At 42.8% G+C, this 20418-nt stretch overlaps 1 protein-coding gene across 1 annotated transcript in view; it reads left to right on the top strand.

Moving 5' to 3' along the window:
- LOC147734887 (brevican core protein-like) overlaps nucleotides 1–20418 on the top strand; it is a 148490-nt gene that overhangs the window by 69964 nt on the left and 58108 nt on the right. The window contains exon 4 of the mRNA XM_086952521.1: nucleotides 16636–16750. Within this exon, the coding sequence (XP_086808647.1) occupies nucleotides 16636–16750 (115 nt within the window). The remainder of the gene's footprint in view (nucleotides 1–16635; nucleotides 16751–20418) is intronic.

The raw sequence follows: 20418 nt of genomic DNA, 5'->3' as shown, positions 1-20418 counted from the left end.
ATAGTGAGATACTCGGTTTTACATTATGCCGAAAAATTACTGTGGGTAACGTTGTGGACAAATCCAGCAGGTCAAGCAATGTGCAATCAGGCCCTCAAAAAGGCCTTGTTTCAGAAATACCATGGATAAATCTTTGTGATCACGCCAATATGAGCAGGTTATTCTCCACAGGGAACCTACATGGAAAAGAGAGTTGCATAATCTGTGGTCTTCCTGAGGATTTTTTATTTCTTGTTCTCTCAGTTTGAAAAACCTTTAGCCAGACCAATCGGCTTTAAAATAAAAAAAGCTTGTAGAAGTGCTGGTCTCTCACATAATAATTCAAACATACACTATCCTTCCTTTATATTAAACTCGACAAAGTTTTAATAATTCCTAACAGAGAGCCTCTGGAATTGCATAGGTTAAATTGGTATATGTCTGCAACAAACTTTCCAATGTCCCAGCCTTTATTCTGCTGGGCAGCACCGCTCTTCTCTGCAACAGGTTCAGGCATCATGAACCTCATCATAAACCTCTCCAAAATCGAGGAGTAGTTTTCAGGAACCCGACCTAGGTTCTAAGCTGGCATGTCAGCATATTGAGGACAATGAATGAAAACTGAACCTTCTCGCACACGGAGTTCTAAATTTTGGGTAAGATAGTGCAAAAAAGTGGTTAGGTGCTACCAGGGTTCCTCCTTCTGAGTCTTGGAGATTGGAATAATACTTATGATACCGCCATTCCGATCGGGAATGGCGACCCCAGAAGCACACTGGATCGAAAATTTTCTTTAAACTTGGTACTTTCAAAATTAAGTTTTATTAGAGCGTTAAGTTTCTCTTATTGTAATCTTTGGCTCTTCACATGTTTCATAAATCAAAATTATATTTGGCCCAATGCATTTCGGGCAATGCTGCCCTTCATCAGGGGCATTAATTTTCTATTGAGAAAAGATGAAACACAACTGTCATATATTCGTTTTTCAGTACATATGAATTTCATAATATCTTGACATTGTTCTCATGTTATTAACTCTGTACATGGACATGTATAAACAACTTTCATAAATATGCAAAATATTGTTGTTAACTCTGTACATGGACATGTATACGCAACTTTCATGAATATGCACAAACATTGCAGTCAAATGAAATATGTGGCGAATAAATCAATAAAATCCATAAAATAACACGAGCAAGTGCCCGTAATAGTCAGTGAATCAAAGAGTGAATGAACGAGAATAAATGAAAAAAATTAATAAACGGGCCCGAACGTACACGTACCTTCCAGATTGACGGAAGTTTTTGACAATGTTTTTAAATGGATCAATTCAATGCGCGTAAACTCGAGACAGTTAACCTGTGGCAAATAAAAGAATTTTTCAAATGCTTAATGTTATGTGTGCCAGTGGCGGTGGGTATCAAACCAAAATCAATGGTGTGTTATTGATCGTACCTGGAAATGTAGAAAGCCACCATCAGGCTAGAAACGTAAACGGTGCCAATCGGGTTTGCGAACCATGCTCTGTAAAAAGAACCCAATTGGTTCAGTGCCAAATACCAGTAAATTACGGAGTTAACTAACTATGTGGGTAAAAATGTCGAGGTGCTTGTAACACTCACCTAGTGTCTCGCGTTTCGTTAGACGCTGGGATGGTCCTGCCGTGTGTTCGGGAAAGTGTTTCGCGAAGTTTTCGCCGGTGTCGGATGTATAACCCTCCCAACCCGGTAATGGTACACAAAATGATAATAGAAAACGGGCGATGTGTGGTTTCTGAACGGAAAAGTGAAAACGGACAAAGTGTAGTTTCTGAACGAAAAAGTGAAGTTTGTTCGTTCAGAAACTACACTTTGTCCGTTTTCACTTTTCCGTTCAGAAACCACACATCGCCCGTTTTCTAATATCATTTCATGTACCATTTCCGGGTTGGGAGGGGTATACATCCGACACCGGCGAAAACTTCGCCAAACCTTTTCCCGAACACACGGCAGGACCATCCCAGCATCTAACGAAACGCGAGACACTAGGTGAGTGTTACAAGCACCTCGACATTTTTACCCACATAGTTAGTTAACTCCGTAATTTACCGGTATTCGGCACTGAATCAATTGGGTTCTTTTTACAGAGCATGGTTCGCAAACCCGAATGGCACCGTTTACGTTTCTAGCCTGATGGTGGCTTTCTACATTTCCAGGTACGATCGATAACACACCATTGATTTTGGTTTGATACCCACCGCCACTGGCACACATAACATTAAGCATTTGAAAAACTTCTTTTATTTGCCACAGGTTAACTGTCTCGGGTTTACCCGCATTGAATTGATCCATTTAAAAACATTGTCAAAAACTTTCGTCAATCTGGAAGGTACGTGTACGTTTGGTGCCCGTTTATTAATTTTTTTATTTATTCTCGTTCATTCACTCTTAGATTCACTGACTATTACGGGCACTTGCTCGTGTTATTTTATGGATTCTGATGATTTATTCACCACATATTTCATATGACTGCAATGTTTGTGCATATTCATGAAAGTTGCGTATACATGTCCATGTACAGAGTAACAACGATATTTTGCATATTTATGAAAGTTGTTTATGCATGTCCATGTACGGAGTAAATAACATGAGAACAATGTCAAGATATTATGAAATTCATATGTACTGAAAAACGAATATATGACAGTTGTGTTTCATCTTTTCTCAATAGAAAATTATTGCCCCTGATGAAGAGCAGCATTGCCCGAAATGCATTGGGCCAAATATAATTTTGATTTATGAAACATGTGAAGAGCCAAAGATTACAATAAGATAAACTTAACGCTCTAATAAAACTTTATTTTGAAAGTACCAAGTTTAAAGAAATGTTTCGATCCAGTGTGCTTCTGGGGTCGCCATTCCCGATTGGAATCGCGCTATCATAAGTATTATTCCAACCTCCAAGACTCAGAAGGAGGAACCCAGGTAGCACCTAACCACTTTTTTGCACTATCTTACCCAAAATTTAGAACTCCGTGTGCGAGAAGGTTCAGTTTTCATTCATTGTCTTTACCATTCTGAGTCACACGAACCCACGCACCACCAATTAAACAAAATGCAATTCGAAGACATTATCAAGATTACTGATGAAAGAGCTCAATCTATAAGGTTCACGGAAGATGACACACAACAAATATACTCGTTAATAGAGGAATGTGAAACTGCATTACCTGGTACAGGATCCAAAGAAAGTAACATCAAACAACTCCTTCACATGTCAAAGAAAATAGTCAATCAAAAATTACATGCAAGCACGTTAATACGTTACCACAAAGTTCAAAGAATCCCCCGAGGGTTACGTATCTCGCTCAAATCAACATTTTGCAAAAACAATTCAAAATTTACGGAAAGATGGCAAGTAATACTGAATAAGTGTTCTCTCGACCTCATACTGTTAATCGTAGAAGAACTGGCTAAACTAATTGAGGATCTGACCAAAGAAACATAACAATTAAAACAGGATATAAGCAAAATGCTAACAGCAGAAGAAATGGATGACATGCTTAAAGACATTACTAAACAATTGGAGTCATACACTAAAGACATAAACAAAAGAAAAATCAGGAAATTCAAACGTGACACGCTTGATTACAAGCTTGGAGAAGTCTATAGCTGGGCTGACATATATGCAAGAAGAAGGCAACAAAATTTCACATCAAATAGACAATCTGATGAAACATCATCCTCAGATGATTCTCAATCCAGAAGACAACCCCCGAGATCTCAACCTCCCACAAAAAAACGCAAGAGCAACCAACCACATCCAGTGGTACAAATAAAAATGGGAATTCTTTTTTGGAGAGAGGCCAAAAATCAACCGAAGAACCAGGAGGGGCAAAAGGCCAAGTAACGGAAGACTCAATCTCAAGAAACACCAGGAGTCAAAAACCCTAGTTATAAACCTTTCTAATCAACAAATATCAAATGCCGAGATAAAAGTTTTACAAAAAGGAACCACGTTTGTATCAACATTCCATTCTAAACTCTTGGATACACAAATATGTATCTACAAGTTTATGAGAAAGTTAAGTTTGAGACACTTTTTTAGTAATGTCATCTAAACCACAGATGAACCTTCCAAAGACACTCTGAAGGGTCTTAGAAACAAAAGTAAATTCACCCCCCGGTGAGCCACAAGGTCCTGGATGCATTTGAAAAGGTCATAAGCAAAGAAGTAGAGAAACTTTACAAACAGCCTAAGTCGAGAGTTACCAATCTTTCAAACAAAGAACGGAACATTTTGAAAAAAATGGCAGAAAACCCAGAAATCACCATACGTCAGGCAGACAAGGGGGGTTCCCTTGTTATCCTAAACACAGAGTACTATGATAATCAAGTCAATGAACATGTTAATGATTCAAACATCTGCTACAAAACAGATAGAGATCCAACGAAAGAATTTACAGAGATACTGTCCACACCAATAAACCGCACAATGGACCTAGGTGTAATTGGATCCAAGGAAAAACAATACCTCATCAAAACCAACCCATCAGTACCATATATATATATGATACCGAAAGTACATAAACATCCCACCCATCCTCCATGCAGACCCATTGTGTCCACAATCAACTCCAGCCACGAGACAATTTTAAAGTACATCGATCGACATCTACAACCTTTGGTACAATCCATGTCAACTTACATTAAGGACACAACCCACTTTCTAAACATACTAGAAGATCAGAAAGCATCATTTACCAGCGAAAAAATACTCTGTACCATTGACGTCCAGTCATTATATACCTCAATTCCACATAACCTTGGTTTAGACGCGACAGCGTCATTTCTCATGTCATCAGAGATGGAAGAAGGCTTGAAGGTATTCATTATGGAACTCTTAAATTTCACATTGTATCATAGCTACTTCTCATGGAAAGAGTCATTTTACATTCAAAGCTCTGGTACTTCTATGGGCAATTGTGCCGCACCCGCCTACGCAAATATTTTCATGTACAGGTTCGAATTGGACAACATTTTGAGTAAAGAACAGTGGTCAAAAAATCTGATTACATATAAGTGGTACATTGACAACAAATTCGTCTTATGGAAGGGTACGCAAATGGAGCTAGAACAAGCCATTGAAGATTTGAATGAGGTCAACGACCGGATCAAATTCACTCATAACATACAAAGGGCCAATTTACCGTTCCTGGATGTACTAATCCAGAAGACTCAAAATAAACTTGAAACCAGTGTCTTTACCAAAATCACTGACAGCATTCTCTAAAAAGACATTTACCATATTCCCAACTGTTGCGAATAAAAAGGATCTCATCAACAACTGAATCATCACGTGCCAGGCGGCAGAATGTCCGTATTATTGGTGTTCCGGAGGGAGCGGAGGAGGCGGCAGTGGACCTTTTTGTGGAGGACTTAGTGCAGGCGCATCTCGCACCTTCAGGCCTGAGCAACTTTTTCTCGGTGGAGCGTGCCCATCGGGTCGCGGGCGGCCCGCCGAAGTCGGGCATGGCGCCCAGACCCATCATTGCCCGGCTCTTTAATTTTAGGGACCGGGATGTTATCCTTCAGGCGTCCAGACGGCATGGACCGCTCAAATACCAGAACTCTGAGGTGCACTTTTATCCAGATTTCACTAGAGCCGTGCAGAGGCAGCGCCAGAGTTTCGCAGGTGTAAAGCGGCGCCTGAGAGAAATGGGCCTTAAGTATTCGATGCTGTTCCCTGCCAAACTTTGGATAGAGTATGATAGCCGTGCCCTGTTCTTTGATGAGCCGGACAATGCAAGCGACTGGGAAGACCAGGACGATCATTTTGGAGGCGCAACTGGTGGTTCCGATCTCTAGGACTTGTTTCTACTGTGCAGAACATTGCGGTTGGTGCCCATGTAGTCTGTGACTGATAATACCAACGTTACTTCGATGTTGATGACTCTCTTGTCGTTTACAAGGAGGGTGGCGGGAGGGGACTGCGGAGATTCCTTACTCCTCTGGGGACTTTCTGTAGACTAGTTAATGGGGCGACAGGCACACTGCTGGTTGGGGGGGCTTTTTAGTCTGCTGCAGGGGTGCAGGGTGGGGGGTGGTTTTGGGACAGTTCGTTTGTTTGCTTCTTTACTTCTCTCTCTATCTCTTAGGCAATGGGTTGTACACACTGTTCAGTTTCGATTGCTATTGAGGTTTGCTGGGGTTGGGTGGGGCTGGCAACACGATGATGGGGTAGGAAACTACGTGTACTCAGTTGAAATGTTAACAGGTTGGGTGACAGCATCAAGAGGGGGGTTGTGATTTAATTGATTAAACGCCACATGCCTGATGTCGTTCTCCTTCAAGAGACGCATCTCGTTGGTAATACGTGTAAGGCGCTTAACCGTAAGGGATACAAAATGGTTGCCCACTCGGGGTTCTCATCGGGCTCTCAAGGGGCGGGGGTTCTTGTTCCCACGTCCCTTTCTTTTGAGATTGATGTCACTCTGATAGATGAGAGGGGGCGCTACGCCGCAGTCACGGGTCGGTGGGAGGGGCGTGCCCTGACTTTACTTTCAGTTTACGTTCCCCCGGGCCTGCAAGCTAGCACTTTCCAAGACCTTGGTGGCGCCATTTTGAATTTGAGAGCGGTGCTTCATCTTCCCCTGAGCCACTGCCAGGTGGGGTGAGGCCAGTCCACCTTACAGATCGAGGTAAGGACTGAAAGACATTTGGCTTATGAAATTTCTTTCCTAATGAATTAACATCGGGCTATACTAATACGAAGTGCCTGTATATCAACACTCTGAGTGTGATGTTATGTTTGATCCACATGAAATGGGCTTTCTTGTCAGCCCATTAGTGTATGATAGCTATACTTAACCCTCTTCTCTTTCCATAGTGATCAACACAGACTGTAAGGGCACCCGGAGCATTCAGGTGACCATGTGCACTTGTTTTTGTTTTCCTGGTGTCACCCTTCACTTCACTTAGTTCACTTGGTGCAGTAGCTTTAATTGTATTTTGGTCCTGACGAATGCAAGGACGCAATAGTCCCTTGATTGCAGAAACTAGTCGACCACTTTTACCTCAGGCGGTCTACATAATCAGACAGCCTTAGGTTGCACTTATTTTTAATATTGGTATGTTAGGCACACATAGAATAAATTTTGTCAAGTGCTTTCTCAAAACCAATTTTAATACACTTTTCTCTTAGTTTTCTCACTTCCTCACTTTTTCCAGCACTGCACACCCCAGTCCCATGTCTCTGGCCACTCATAACATCGAGTGGCATACCACACTGTCATTGCCTATACCTTTCGAGGAACCCCCCTACCACCGGGTTGACCTCTGAGTGTGGCACCGATCTTCTCAGACGGGTGGTACGGATAAAATCCCAAATGATGAAGGGCGGATCCGTATGGTGACTGATGGGTATTTTCCTCATCCTGTTGAGAGCCTTCTGTGACGCATCTTTTTAGAGTTCTGGGATTGGTTGGCTTTTCTTTACTTCTGGGCACATCTCTTGAGACCCTCTGGTACCTTTGTTGTTTATAGGCTTCTTTGGGAATTGTATCCAGAGCATGGTCTTTAAACTTCCCCCAGGTCCTCCCCTACCGTAGTGTTTTTGCCATTTTGAATTTGCCTGTTGGTTTGCTGATACTGGGGGGTGATCTTAACTCGGTCTGCTCCGGCTCTTTGGAACGCCAACCGCCTAGAGACCTCCGGAGTTCCCAACTGTGGTTGCCCTCTTTTCTTGAGACTATGGGACTGGTGGATAGTTGGCGGCTGTTACATCCCACGCTCCGTCATTTCTCCTTCCACTCCGGTGCCCATGGCAGTCTATCCCGGATAGACTATGTCCTCACGTTGGCTGCATGTGCGCCCGCTGTCTCTGAAGCCCGATTTTTGGCACGGGGCATCTCTGACCATTCCCCGATGTGGGTCTCTTTCGACTTTGACATTGTTTTGTCAGACCGGCCGGTGGCTGTTAATCCATGATATTTCCGCAACCCCAAGACTCGTAGTCTACTGGCCAAGGCTATCGACCTCTACTTTTCTGAGAATGAGGGTTCGGTTCGCTCGGCTGCGACTCTATGGGAGGCGTTTAAAACTGTTTTGAGGGGTGCGGCCTTCGCTCTCATAGCGGAGGCCCGTAGAGCCAGGGATGCCGACTTGGTGCATATCGAGGAGGAACTTGCGGAGTTAGGCTCCCAACTGGAGACAGACCCCGATCCCACTCTCCTGCACGACCTTTCCCTCAAACAGTCGGAATACCGTGACCTTGCCACGAACGCGGCCCTTACTATAGCTAAGGAACAGCAGGGTCGTATATATGACGTCGGCGATAAGGCTGGGAAGTTGCTAGCCTGGTTGGATAGGAGGGAGATGGCTAGCCGTGTCGTACCCGAGATTTTGGGTGATGACGGAGTTGTCGTCTCTGATCCCGGAGCCATTGCCGAGTCCTTTGCCGACTATTTCCGAGATGTTTACACTTCTGTTTCGGACCGGTCTGAGATCGATTCGACAGAGCTTCTTTCGACAGTCGAGCTTCCCTATCTCTCGGACGAGGAACGCGACGACTTGGACAAAGACATCTCGGTCGACGAAATCGCCCTTGCGATCTGCTCACTTCGATCGGGCAAGGCGTCGGGCCCTAATGGCATCCCGGTTGAGCTGTATAAGATCAGGCCGGATGTGGTCTCCCCGCACCTTCGTAACATGTTTTTGGAAGCGCGGGACACCGGCCTACTTCCCTTGGACCAGAGATTGGCCACCATTGTGGTCATCCATAAGGATGGGAAGCCGAGAGATTTGTGTCGCTCTTATCGGCCCATCTCCCTCCTCAATGCCGAGCCTAAGATCCTCGCCAAGCTACTCGCCAATCGACTGGTTGGACTCATTGGCGACTTAGTGCACCCGGACCAGTCGGGCTTTATTCCTCATCGCAACACTGCCCTTAACCTGCGTAGACTCCATGGCGTCATGGCCAGGGCTCACACCCTGGAGAAGCCGGCGGTCCTTGCCTCTTTAGACGCCACAATGGCTTTCAATTCTCTCGAATGGAGCTACCTCTGGGCGGTCTTGTCGAAGCTCGGTTTTGGCCCGGTGTTTATTGCCTGGGTAAAGCTCCTTTATGCTGACCCGCTGGCTAACGTTGCCGTCAATGGCCGCATCTCGGCGTCTTTTGCCCTCCATAGAGGCACCAGACAGGGCTGCCCCTTGTCACCTCTCCTGTTTGCGCTCGCTCTTGAACCACTTGCGGCCATGATGCGCACTCACCCGGATCTTCATGGCATAAGCTGGGCTCCTGGCTTCGAGGACAGAATCTCGCTCTATGCTGTCGACATTCTGCTTTACCTCACTTCCCCTTGCAAGTCGCTCATTGTGGCATGCCATGTACTCAGACTTTTTGGCAGGTACTCTGGCCTCATTATCAACTGGGCCAAGTCCTTCCTGTAAGTGCTGAAGGGGGATACACCGCGCCTCCCTAGAGGCTGCAACATTCAGGTGGCCAGCCAGGGCTTTAAGTATCTGGGGATTTATATTTCCGGTAATGCGAGAGTGAGATACGACCACAATTTGCTTCCCCCTCTTCAGCGCCTTCGGCGTGACGTGGAGGGTTGGCGCAAGCTTCCACTCTCTTTACTTGGTCGCGCGGCATTATTCAAGATGATGTCTTTGCCCAGGTTTTTGTATGCCCGGCAGAACACTCAGGATCCGGTTCCCGCTCGCTATTTTCGAGAGATTGAGAGCCTTCAACGTGCTTTGCTCTGGGATGGCCGTCCCCGCGTTGCCACCACGAAGCTCACGCTCCCGTGGTACGACGGGGGTATTGCATTGCCGGATGTTCGTAGATACTACTGGGCCTCCCAGTTGGCGGCTATCAACCATGGTTTTTACGGCCCGGAACACAACCCTGGCTATGCCATGGACAGGTGGCTATTAGGGGGCGGCAACTACTACAGGGAGCTGTATTCGAGGTCTATGGACGGGCGATTGTCGGGTCCAACAAGGACTGCGGTCCACATCTGGCGCACGATCAGCAAGGCGCAGGGTTGGCAGGGCAGGCTGACTAGATTTACCCCTTTGTACGATTCCGACATCTTGGGCAAGTTATGGCACACCAAGGGCTTTGATAAATGGGACCTCATAGGAATTTCCAGAGTGGACGATATGATCTCTAAGGGCGAGATTAAGACCTTCTCCCAGCTACAGGCCGAGTACCAGCTGGGCGGCACGGAGTTCTTCCGTTATGCCCAGCTGCGACACGCGCTGCTATCTGCTAAGCTGACAGAGGGGGCGATCCCAGAAAGCTCCCCGCTGGAGGATAGGGTGTTAGACGGTCATATGCCTGACAGTGCCATCTCACTGTCATACAAGAAACTGATTAACGTTCGTACTGACCTCCTCCTCGGTGTGCAGGAGCAATGGGTGCGCGATGGCCTGCAAATTGACGATGAGGATTGGCAAAGCGCTTTGTCCTCCCCTAAGGAGGTCGCCATTTCCTCTCGTCTCCGGATGGTGCAGTTCAAGATCTTGCACAGAGTGTACGTGACTGGCCCCCGGCTTGTACATATGGGCTACTCGGCCGATGGGCTCTGTCGCCGTGGCTGTGGCGCCTCTGCTACTTTCCTACACATTCTCTGGGAATGCCCCGTCATAGCTTCCTACTGGAGACGGGTGCATCGGGTTATGGAAGAGGTGACTGGGGTAGCGGCGACTGCGGAAGCTAGGAGATGCCTCCTTAACATCTGGGAGCCGTCCGATCATAATGTGGCTCAGACGCAGTGGGTGACCCTTGGCAACATGGTGGCTAAACGCGACATTGCGCAGAAATGGGGGGCTGTGACGGCTCCCCTGGTGGTACAATGGAAAGCCAACATGGATTGGTGTATGTTTAGGGAAAAGACAGTCTACATTGCCAGGGGTAAGCCCAGAAAGTGGTCGAAAGTATGGGGGCGTGGAATGCTTACAGGGGAGATATTTGCTTGCCCCCTGAACCTGTTTCTTTGGATGAACACTTGTCGCCATAACCTGTGACACCAACTGTTTCAAGATACGCTGTTGATTCCTGTTTCCTCCTTTTCCCCCCCTTTATCCTGCTTTATTCTTCTGTACTTGTGCTTCAGTGTACGCTACTCCCTGCCCCGCTCCGGCACCTCGTAGGCTCTCCCTGCTCCATTGCCACTCTTCGGCGTTCTTGGCATCTTTTCCTTTCTTTGTTCTAATGTTCCTTCTATTATATAAATATAAAAACAACCTTCACAGTACTGCGTTCAACGCTCTTGCACTATTGCTCTTCTGATTCACGATGCTGCCTTGCCTCCGGGATGTCAGGCTGAATAGCTGTGTGCATTTTTTCAATAAAGGTTTTAAAAAAAAATTTCAAAAAAAACAACTGAATCATTGAACCAAAGCATACAAATCTGCATTGACAAATTTCAAGAGCGAGGTTACCCAATGGAGATTCTAGAAGAAGCCAAAACCGAAGTATCTAAAATTGACAGAACATCATTATTACAATCTCCACCAAAGCCCAAAGAAGAGGAGAGAATGGTATTTGTTTTAAAGTACTCAACTGAAAGTACCAAAATCAAGAGAATCATATTGAAAAACTGGTCATTATTCACATTGGAGGAAGATTTAAGAAACATTTTTCAACAAAATCCACGATTTGCATTCCAAAGATCTTCGAATATCAAAGAAATATTAAACAAAAAACCACAGAGTTATACCAACAAACACAAAGGCACGCTACCCTGCCACATATGGCCGGGATGCCCGCCACCCCCTGCCAACACCAATTCACAATAGGAGTAGACAGACACAGGTTTGAGCTTTTGGAAGGCGGGGGGGAGTTACCCCCCCGGACGTATTTATTAAAATATGAAACAAAATTTAAAACATTAAATAAAAGTTTCATGAATTATGTACAATTTTACATTTATTACATTTCGATGAAGACATGTTCTTTGGCTAACCTTAACAGATCTCTAATACAAAGGTTTCCTAGCCGAGTCTAGCATCCTGTAAATGCATACATTCTAAATTAAAATTGTACATCCTAGCATTAAGGGCCAACGGCAAGGTCTTAACCGGTGTCAGATCCCTACTACCAAACTCCTGCCCTCACGGTATGAGTGGCGCATGCGCAGAGGACTTTACCCTCATTACCAACTGTAACTTCCCTTGTCGTCGGGGCCCCCTTTTCACTCAACGCCATTTTAAAAGGTCGTCTGAGTTCCCGTGCGAGGTATCTGTAGGAAGGACAGCGTGGACTCCCCCTCATCCCCACACTCTCTATCCGCCGTCGCGGATATCCGGCCCCCGGGAAATTCATAGGAGGGGCATCTAGCCGCCTCCCCCCTGGGAGGGGCCTATGGCCGTCTCCCCCTAGGCGACCCATCCTTAGTGGGTGCCGCCTCCCCGTGGAACGGGCCAATGGCCGCCTCCCCCCGGGCGCTCCCATCCATTCTGGGTGGCGCCCCCCTCTAGGGACCTTGAAATTACTGCTCACCGATCATGACCTTACCGCCCGACCAAAAAATAAATACGATAGTTGTTTTACCTACTAATGGAAAAAATTCTGACCTAGCCTTGATGAGTCATCAGCTTTATTTTCCTACAAAGGGAAACTTTATCCTAAAAAACAGAAGCCACATCATTATGTGAAACATTCCTTTACTTCTCTACAAAGGAAAAAAGGCCTATACATTCCTATCTAATCAAACTTTATTTACACAAACATTGCCATAAGGGGCTGGTGGGTGGGTCAAAATTGCCGCTTGTTCCGTCGAGGGCTCACGAGCAACGAGTTGGTGCAGCCTTCAGAGCACAGGAACAAGAGGATGCTTCTTCGGATTCCCGCTCTTTTATCCGTCTGCGGGAGGGCGGGGACCCTCCTCCGGTACGCCTACTGGATGTGGTCTTCCGTCCGGGTGTCTAGGACAACCCCTCCTGGGCGGGAAAGGGCGCGCCCCGGCTACGCCACTTCGGGCATACCAGCCGAGCCACGCTCCCCGCCCAAAATGGTTTCCCGGAGGGATCGGGGCACCCAACCATACGTTCGGGGGGACCGAGTGGTCGCTCCTTTCCAATTGTGGAAATTGTAATGCAATCATAAAAGGCACTGAAGTTAAACATCCCAGCCAAGGGTTCTCCATCAAACTAAGAGTCACAGCAACGTGTGACAGTCGAAACTTGATTTACCTGATCAAATGCCCATGTTGCTTGGCTTACGTGGGGAAAACAGAACGTAAAATAAAGACACGCATGATCGAACACAAAAGTAACATTCGAACAAAGAACGCAAAATCCCCTCTGGCATCGCACTTTAACAACCACAATCATTCTCCAAGTCAAGTACGTTTCCTTGTTTTGGAATCAGTTCTGGTTTTTCCAGGCAGAGACAATACTCAACATCTACTAAGAAGAGAAATTTTCTGGATCTCCTACCTAAATACGGCACAACCGAAAGGTCTTAACGAACGCGTGGATTTAAACTGCTTCTTGTAAATAGTATACATCAATCATGAACTTTATTGAACAGTGTGTGAACACAAAAAAACAGCAAATCTTTCCCCTTACTATTTTGTACATAGCAACTACTAACATGCTGTTTTGTTGGACACACGTATCAGGACTTGGTAATGTATTTGAATATTATTCCAAGGTTTGTTATACGCTTCGAACAATAAGAATTGTGCTCTTGATTGATTACGAGTAATTGACATGTAATATTTTGATATCCTGAGATGTGTGACGTACTCCACATCAAGTTTAATGTGGTATTGAAATTTATGCACACACTCTTATACATCGTGTTTTAATATTGTTGCTAAAAACACGAACAAACTTCACTTTTTCGTTCAGAAACTACACTTTGTCCGTTTTCACTTTTCCGTTCAGAAACCACACATCGCCCGTTTTCTATTATCATTTCATGTACCATTTCCGGGTTGGGAGGGTTATACATCCGACACCGGCGAAAACTTCGCCGAACACTTTCCCGAACACACGGCAGGACCATCCCAGCGTCTAACGAAACGCGAGACACTAGGTGAGTGTTACAAGCACCTCGTAATTTTTACCCACATAGTTAGTTAACTTCGTAATTTACCGGTATTTGGCACTGAACCAATTGGGTTCTTTTTACAGAGCATGGTTCGCAAACCCGGATGGCACCGTTTACGTTTCTAGCCTCATGGTGGCTTTCTACATTTCCAGGTACGATCGATAACACACCATTGATTTTGGTTTGGTACCCACCGCCACTGGCACACATAGGCATTTGAAAAATTATTTTATTTGCCACAGGTTAACTGTCTCGGGGTTACGCGCATTGAATTGATCCATTTAAAAACATTGTCAAAAACTTCCGTCAATCTGGAAGGTACGTGTACGTTTGGTGTCCGTTTATTAATTTTTTTCATTTATTCTCGTTCATTCACTCTTTGATTCACTGACTATTACGGGCACTTGCTCGTGTTATTTTATGGATTTTGATGATTTATTCGCCACATATTTCATATGACTGCAATGTTTGTGCATATTCATGAAAGTTGCGTATACATGTCCATGTACAGAGTTAACAACGATATTTTGCATATTTATGAAAGTTGTTTATACATGTCCATGTACAGAGTAAATAACATGAGAACAATGTCAAGATATTATGAAATTCATATGTACTGAAAAACGAATATATGACAGATGTGTTTCATCTTTTCTCAATAGAAAATTAATGCCCCTGATGAAGGGTAGCATTGCCCGAAATGCATTGGGCCAAGTATAATTTTGATTTATGAAACATGTGAAGAGCCAAAGATTACAATAAGAGAAACTTAACGCTCTAATAAAACTTTATTTTGAAAGTACCAAGTTTAAAGAAATTTTTCGATCCAGTGTGCTTCTGGGGTCGCCATTCCCGATTGGAATGGCGCTATCATAAGCATATTGAGGACAGACATGCCAAAGTGTTGACTAACAGATTATTGTGAAGGTAAAGTAAGTATATGTTGTCAAGGTACATATATATATTGTTAAGTATGGTTATCCTCTACTGACCTTTACGATATTCTGGAGTGGACAGTTTGGCACGCACATTTTTACATCTCAATATTCTGGTAGATTTCTGTCAGAGCTCACCTCAGCAGGACTCCTTTCCATACCAAGCACCATCTCTCTAGCACTTAGGGTGATATTGGCAACAACTTGCGATAATTATCGCAAAACACGCTTAGCGTGTTTTTTTTTCATCGCCAGATATTATCGCTGAGATAACACGATATTAGCAACGTTTATCTCTAATGCCATAAAATATCCAGCGATAGCGGCTAAATGTGTGAATATCTCTGGAAATCCAGCGATATTTACGCATTAACGCCATGGTGGACTTAGCCTGACAATCCACCTCCCAGTGAAGAAAGAGGTAAGTAATGTTTTCCGCAGGTGTTAAATTCTAGCAATAATCGCGCTTAGCGCAACTTTTTTCATTACTTCGCCTGCGTTGCTAATAGGGGGAACTTGTGTTAGCGACTCTTTTCAGTCGCTTTTAGTTGGGAACGCCTACCTTGCATGTCATTAGCAATAATTATCGCTGACATGCAAGGCAACAGGAAAACCGCCTCTATCGCAAGAAAGCTGTCGCTAACGCCTGTTATCGACAGCTTGCTGATAGGGCAATAAAAAAAATCATCGCTTAGCGGCAAAAAGTGCAGCTGAAGCGGCGATAAGGCCCTTGGTAATAATTCCTCGGTCTTTGGACCGTTGACACACAGAGTGGACCCTTAGCCTCTTAATCTTGTAACCTCTCTGTAAGGATGAAATGTTAAAATCAGGGGGCCTTATTTATGAGGCCTTGAGACAGTTTTGAGCTTCCGTTGCGTCACATTTTGTGACACATTAGCAGCACAAAACATGCCTCCTGGTGCGCCCTATTTACAAAGTGAGGCATCTAAGCAGATGCGTCACTTTGTAATTCCCTGCGCTACATTATACCTGCATCAGGTATAATGTATGCAGGGGGGGTTCCCACATAAGTAAGCCCCGAAGAAGTGACGCAGTAAAATCTATGAAATTTCACTGCGTCACTTCTATGGTGGAAATTCATCAAAAAATGACGTCTGCTTCACAGCAGGCGTAAGACTGACGCAGGCCCTTTCACATGGGGCTTGCCCCATGTGAAAGGACACATTGCTGGAGTTGCGTCACTTTTGTGACACACTCCAGCAAGGCGTCACTTTTGCGCCTGCAGATACGTCAGAAATACTGACGAATCTGTAACTCCTTGCAACAAGATGCGTCATACAGTAAAAATGACGCATTCATCATGTCGCAAGGAGGGTGCACTGAGAAGTGACGCATCGCTGCTTTCACGCAGCGATGCATTACTTCTAATAAAGGAGGCCTTTGGTCTTTGCCCAGAGGCTTTGTTAACGCAGATAGTGATCTTAAAAACTAGGCTTATCAGGAAACACAATGCAATTAAACATATTAAACTTATTTATGGCACAAACAGGCGTATATGTATATTTGAAACTTCTCTGTCTAGGTATTTACTCAACTTGTTGAGTTTACTTGAATTCCTTACAAACAAGCTAGTGTTAACTTGTGCAGTTCACTATTATACGTCTTTAGCTACAATAATTTGATTTACCACTGTGAGTTTTTTTGTTCCATGAAGGAGGGACAGTATATGAATTCCGATGGATCTAAAATTACAATGCTGCCATTTGGCAAAGGCCAACCTGACAATCTTGGCAACAAAGACTTCATCGGCTCCTGGTACATAGAGGATGGTAAGAAGGTTCCTATTATATTTTCAAAATCATAAGTAGATAAGGAATGTATTTAAGATTTGAATGCTTTAAAAGATAATTAAATCAACTAACCATTTAGTGTTATAAGTTTAAATACAATTTGGGTTAGATAAAGGGACATCAGGCTGATTTTGATGAAGAAATTTAAAACTGTAAATTGAGTTCATCTATTGCCTAAGCCTTCTCAAAAATCAAGTTTTATGATCCAAGATGTTTTTTAAGTGAAATATTAATAGAGGCAACAAATTATTCATGATAACATGCTGATCTGATTTAATTTGCAATATTGCTTGCGTGACATCAAAATACCTAATCAGCATAGTGGTCAACTTCAAATCAGAACGTTTACACCAGCCTACAAATAATCACATCAAGTATTTATTTAGCTATCTTGGACCTGGCCATCTCTCAAGGCTAACTCCAAAGTTTTTGCCTTCACTTCCTTCCTTTGCTGAGCCCCTTTTTTAGGGCTTTCGGAAATCTGTACACTTTAAAACTCCTAACCAGTGCCACTTAAAACTCAGTCCAATTGGCAGATACCTAATTGGTACATTTAATTTACTTGTATATGGTATTACATGTACCAGGGTCTGTAAACTAAATACTACGAGTGGACCGCAGTACGTATTGTGCCAGCCATTAACAAAGCACTTTAATACTGCAGCCTGTTGTGAAGTTATGAAACTGTCATATCGACCTAGCAAAATAAACCTTTTGCTAGGCCTAAACCTTCTCTTTTTAATACTTATAAGGCACACCTAAGGTAGGTGCTGAAGGCTCATAGGGCAAGGGGCATTGAATTTATAAAGGAGGACATGTTTTTCACTGCTGTAAGGCCTGTTTATCTGATGCAGCGCTACTCCGGAAATGTTTTCTAAAACCATATCACCTTTTCCTGAAGTACCAAATCATACATTACTCATCAGTGGGGCCCATAACACTGCGAGTTGCTCACAAACACTTTTCATCCTACCTCATGGATCGGTGTGATTCAAAGGAGAGCTGCTGGATCATAGCGGAGTGTCTAAATCAAAACTAAATATTTATACTATATACACCTGCAGTTTAAAGGAACTTTACTATGGTTTTTATTAATGAGACGTTTTATTCAGACACACCACCATTATGGTCAATGCTTAATTCTCCATTTATCTAATTTTTATTGAAAGCAAAGATTAGCATGTCTAACAGTTTATTCACTTTATTTATTTCTTTATTAAGAAAATAACCTTAAAAGAGTAAAGGTTTTATCTCAAACAGTGATATTCATTTATTTCAAGGATACAGATATAGACATTAGTATTTAGGTTTCAGGACATAAGTATTAGCAAAAGACAAATTGATCCCAAAGTTCATTTTTCCCTAGCTCCCTAACTAACAACCTCATCTAAAACTCATTTCTCATTCAAAGAAAATAGAAAATGTATTCAAAGTCTTACATCTCAGGAAAATCAGCATTCCGACAGCATCTCAGGAGAAAATCGGAAAGAGAGTTTTTTCTTAAGAAAAATCACATCTTTTTATACCCTATTTCACTAACTTTATCTATCAACAAAAGTAACTGTCAGTACAAACTCAAGTCCTGATTGGACAATTTGAGGGTGGATGAGCATCACTTCATCATTCTAATATTCATTTTCTGTAGCATCAGCTGAAATTAAAAAGTTAATTGTTTAAAGAATGTCCAGCCTAATCACATCCTCAACTTGTTATATGAGATTCCTTTCCCACGTTTTGAAATTCAGATGTTCACATTTTGTTGGCAGTCATCTGGACTTTCAGGGCAAGCTGTCCTTGAGCTGCTCTCACTCAGGCACAGGCAGCTCACATTCAGCCTCAGCTCTAGCCACACAAGCGCAGTATCTTTAACTGTCACAGTAATTGAAAACCTCCATTTTTAAGTAGGCCTCACAAGCCAGAATGGGAACTATCATAGAAACAAACACAAATAAATGTTAATTATTGAAATATAACCCTTCTGTTTACCTCCCCCAAACTAAGATTTTCCCTGTTAGTTGTTACCTAGCAAATAAGCAACACATATACAGGATATACTCACCTATCTCCATATTTTTGCCACGACATACATAAACAGAAACACATTTATGCCGCTTTTGATTAAATTAAAGCTTTGCAATAGTAAACACAATGACAGCATTACTAAATTAGTCAGTTATAGTTTTCCATGCAAGCAGATTAATATTCCCACGTGTATTTATGTGTGCATTCTATACTACGTTGATTAGTATACCAAACAACACAATTAATAAAGGTTACAGTTATGAGGAAATGACTTCTCAAGGGGTATATAACATTTTGTTTCTTCCCCTCACTCCATCAACTCCCTCCTTTGGTGATCTTATCACCAAATAACTCCCAATATTTTAACATTTTTATTGAAACATGTTTCAAGTTCTTCAGATTAGTATGGTTTATACTCTAGTATCTTCTTCTCCGGTTTCTTTAATGAACTTTTCTTGAAATTCCTCCATTTCTATATCACAGTTTTCTCTTTCCCTTTCTCGTTTTTCTTGAATTGCTTTCTTTATTGATTTTCTAACATAACTTCTTTTTCTATATATACAACATCATCCTAACATCAAAATCATTAATACTATTATTGTTACTGGGATTAGTATTTTACCTTTAATTGCACTACCTATTTCAAGAAACCAATATTTAACTGCTGAAAAACTTTTATCAAGTCGTTCAAGAACCTCCAGTGGTTCAATTTCCTTATGCAATTCTGTAATGTTTGTAATGTACTTTTCAATGTTTTGACTTTTATCTGGAATGTAGGTACAACAGTGTTGTACCTTCAACATCCCACAAACTCCTCCTTCTTTTTCCAAAATGATATCAAGAGCAAGACGATTTTGCATCACCATAGCTCTCATAGCAACCATTTCAGTATTTACCATTAAAAATCCACCTGCTGTGTCTGTTGACAAACGATCTACTATCGTTGATAATTATCGAATTCGGTTTGCTTTGAAAGATATTCCCACTGCTGGTATCAGTGCTCCAAAAATATCACCTAATATTTCAATCACACTCTCTGTTTTTCTACGACTTAAAAGTTTACCTATCTCATGTATTCCATTAGTACCTCTATCTACATGAAAGATTTTAGGAAAGACCAGACGTACATAACATGTCCCGTACCAATGGTCCCGTAATTTATAATAAGCTTTGTTCCCACATATAAAGTATATGCTAGGGAAAACTGGATCCTTACCTCCTTTAAATCCCCAACCCCCTATTATTCGATAAGTCTCTTTACATTGACTAGCTCCCACAAAATAATTGTCATACACAGTATTGTCTCTTCTTATACAAAATTTCCCTAATAATGGAGTGTCTATACTTATGGCCAACTTCACATTTCTATCATCAAGATTTTCATCTTCAAATGTCCAATATTTGGATTTAGCATGGTTCATTCTTTCACTGCGTTTATAAGCATTTCTTCTCTCTTCAACCATATCTAAAAATGCTTTTTCCTCATTTCTCATTTTACAAGTCAAAATATTTCTGAATGAATATTCATGACTCAATTCATCCACTTCTAAGAAAAATTCTCCCATTACTTTAGCAGGCTTTACTTTGTTCATTGCATTAATGACTTTCAATTTTGCAAATATATC

This window comes from Lissotriton vulgaris, chromosome 1_2 (genome assembly GCF_964263255.1).
Source record: "Lissotriton vulgaris chromosome 1_2, aLisVul1.2, whole genome shotgun sequence".
Classification (NCBI taxonomy): Eukaryota; Metazoa; Chordata; class Amphibia; order Caudata; family Salamandridae; genus Lissotriton; species Lissotriton vulgaris.
The sequence above is the reverse complement of the archived record's forward strand: the minus strand, read 5'-3'. Positions and strand labels throughout refer to the sequence as shown.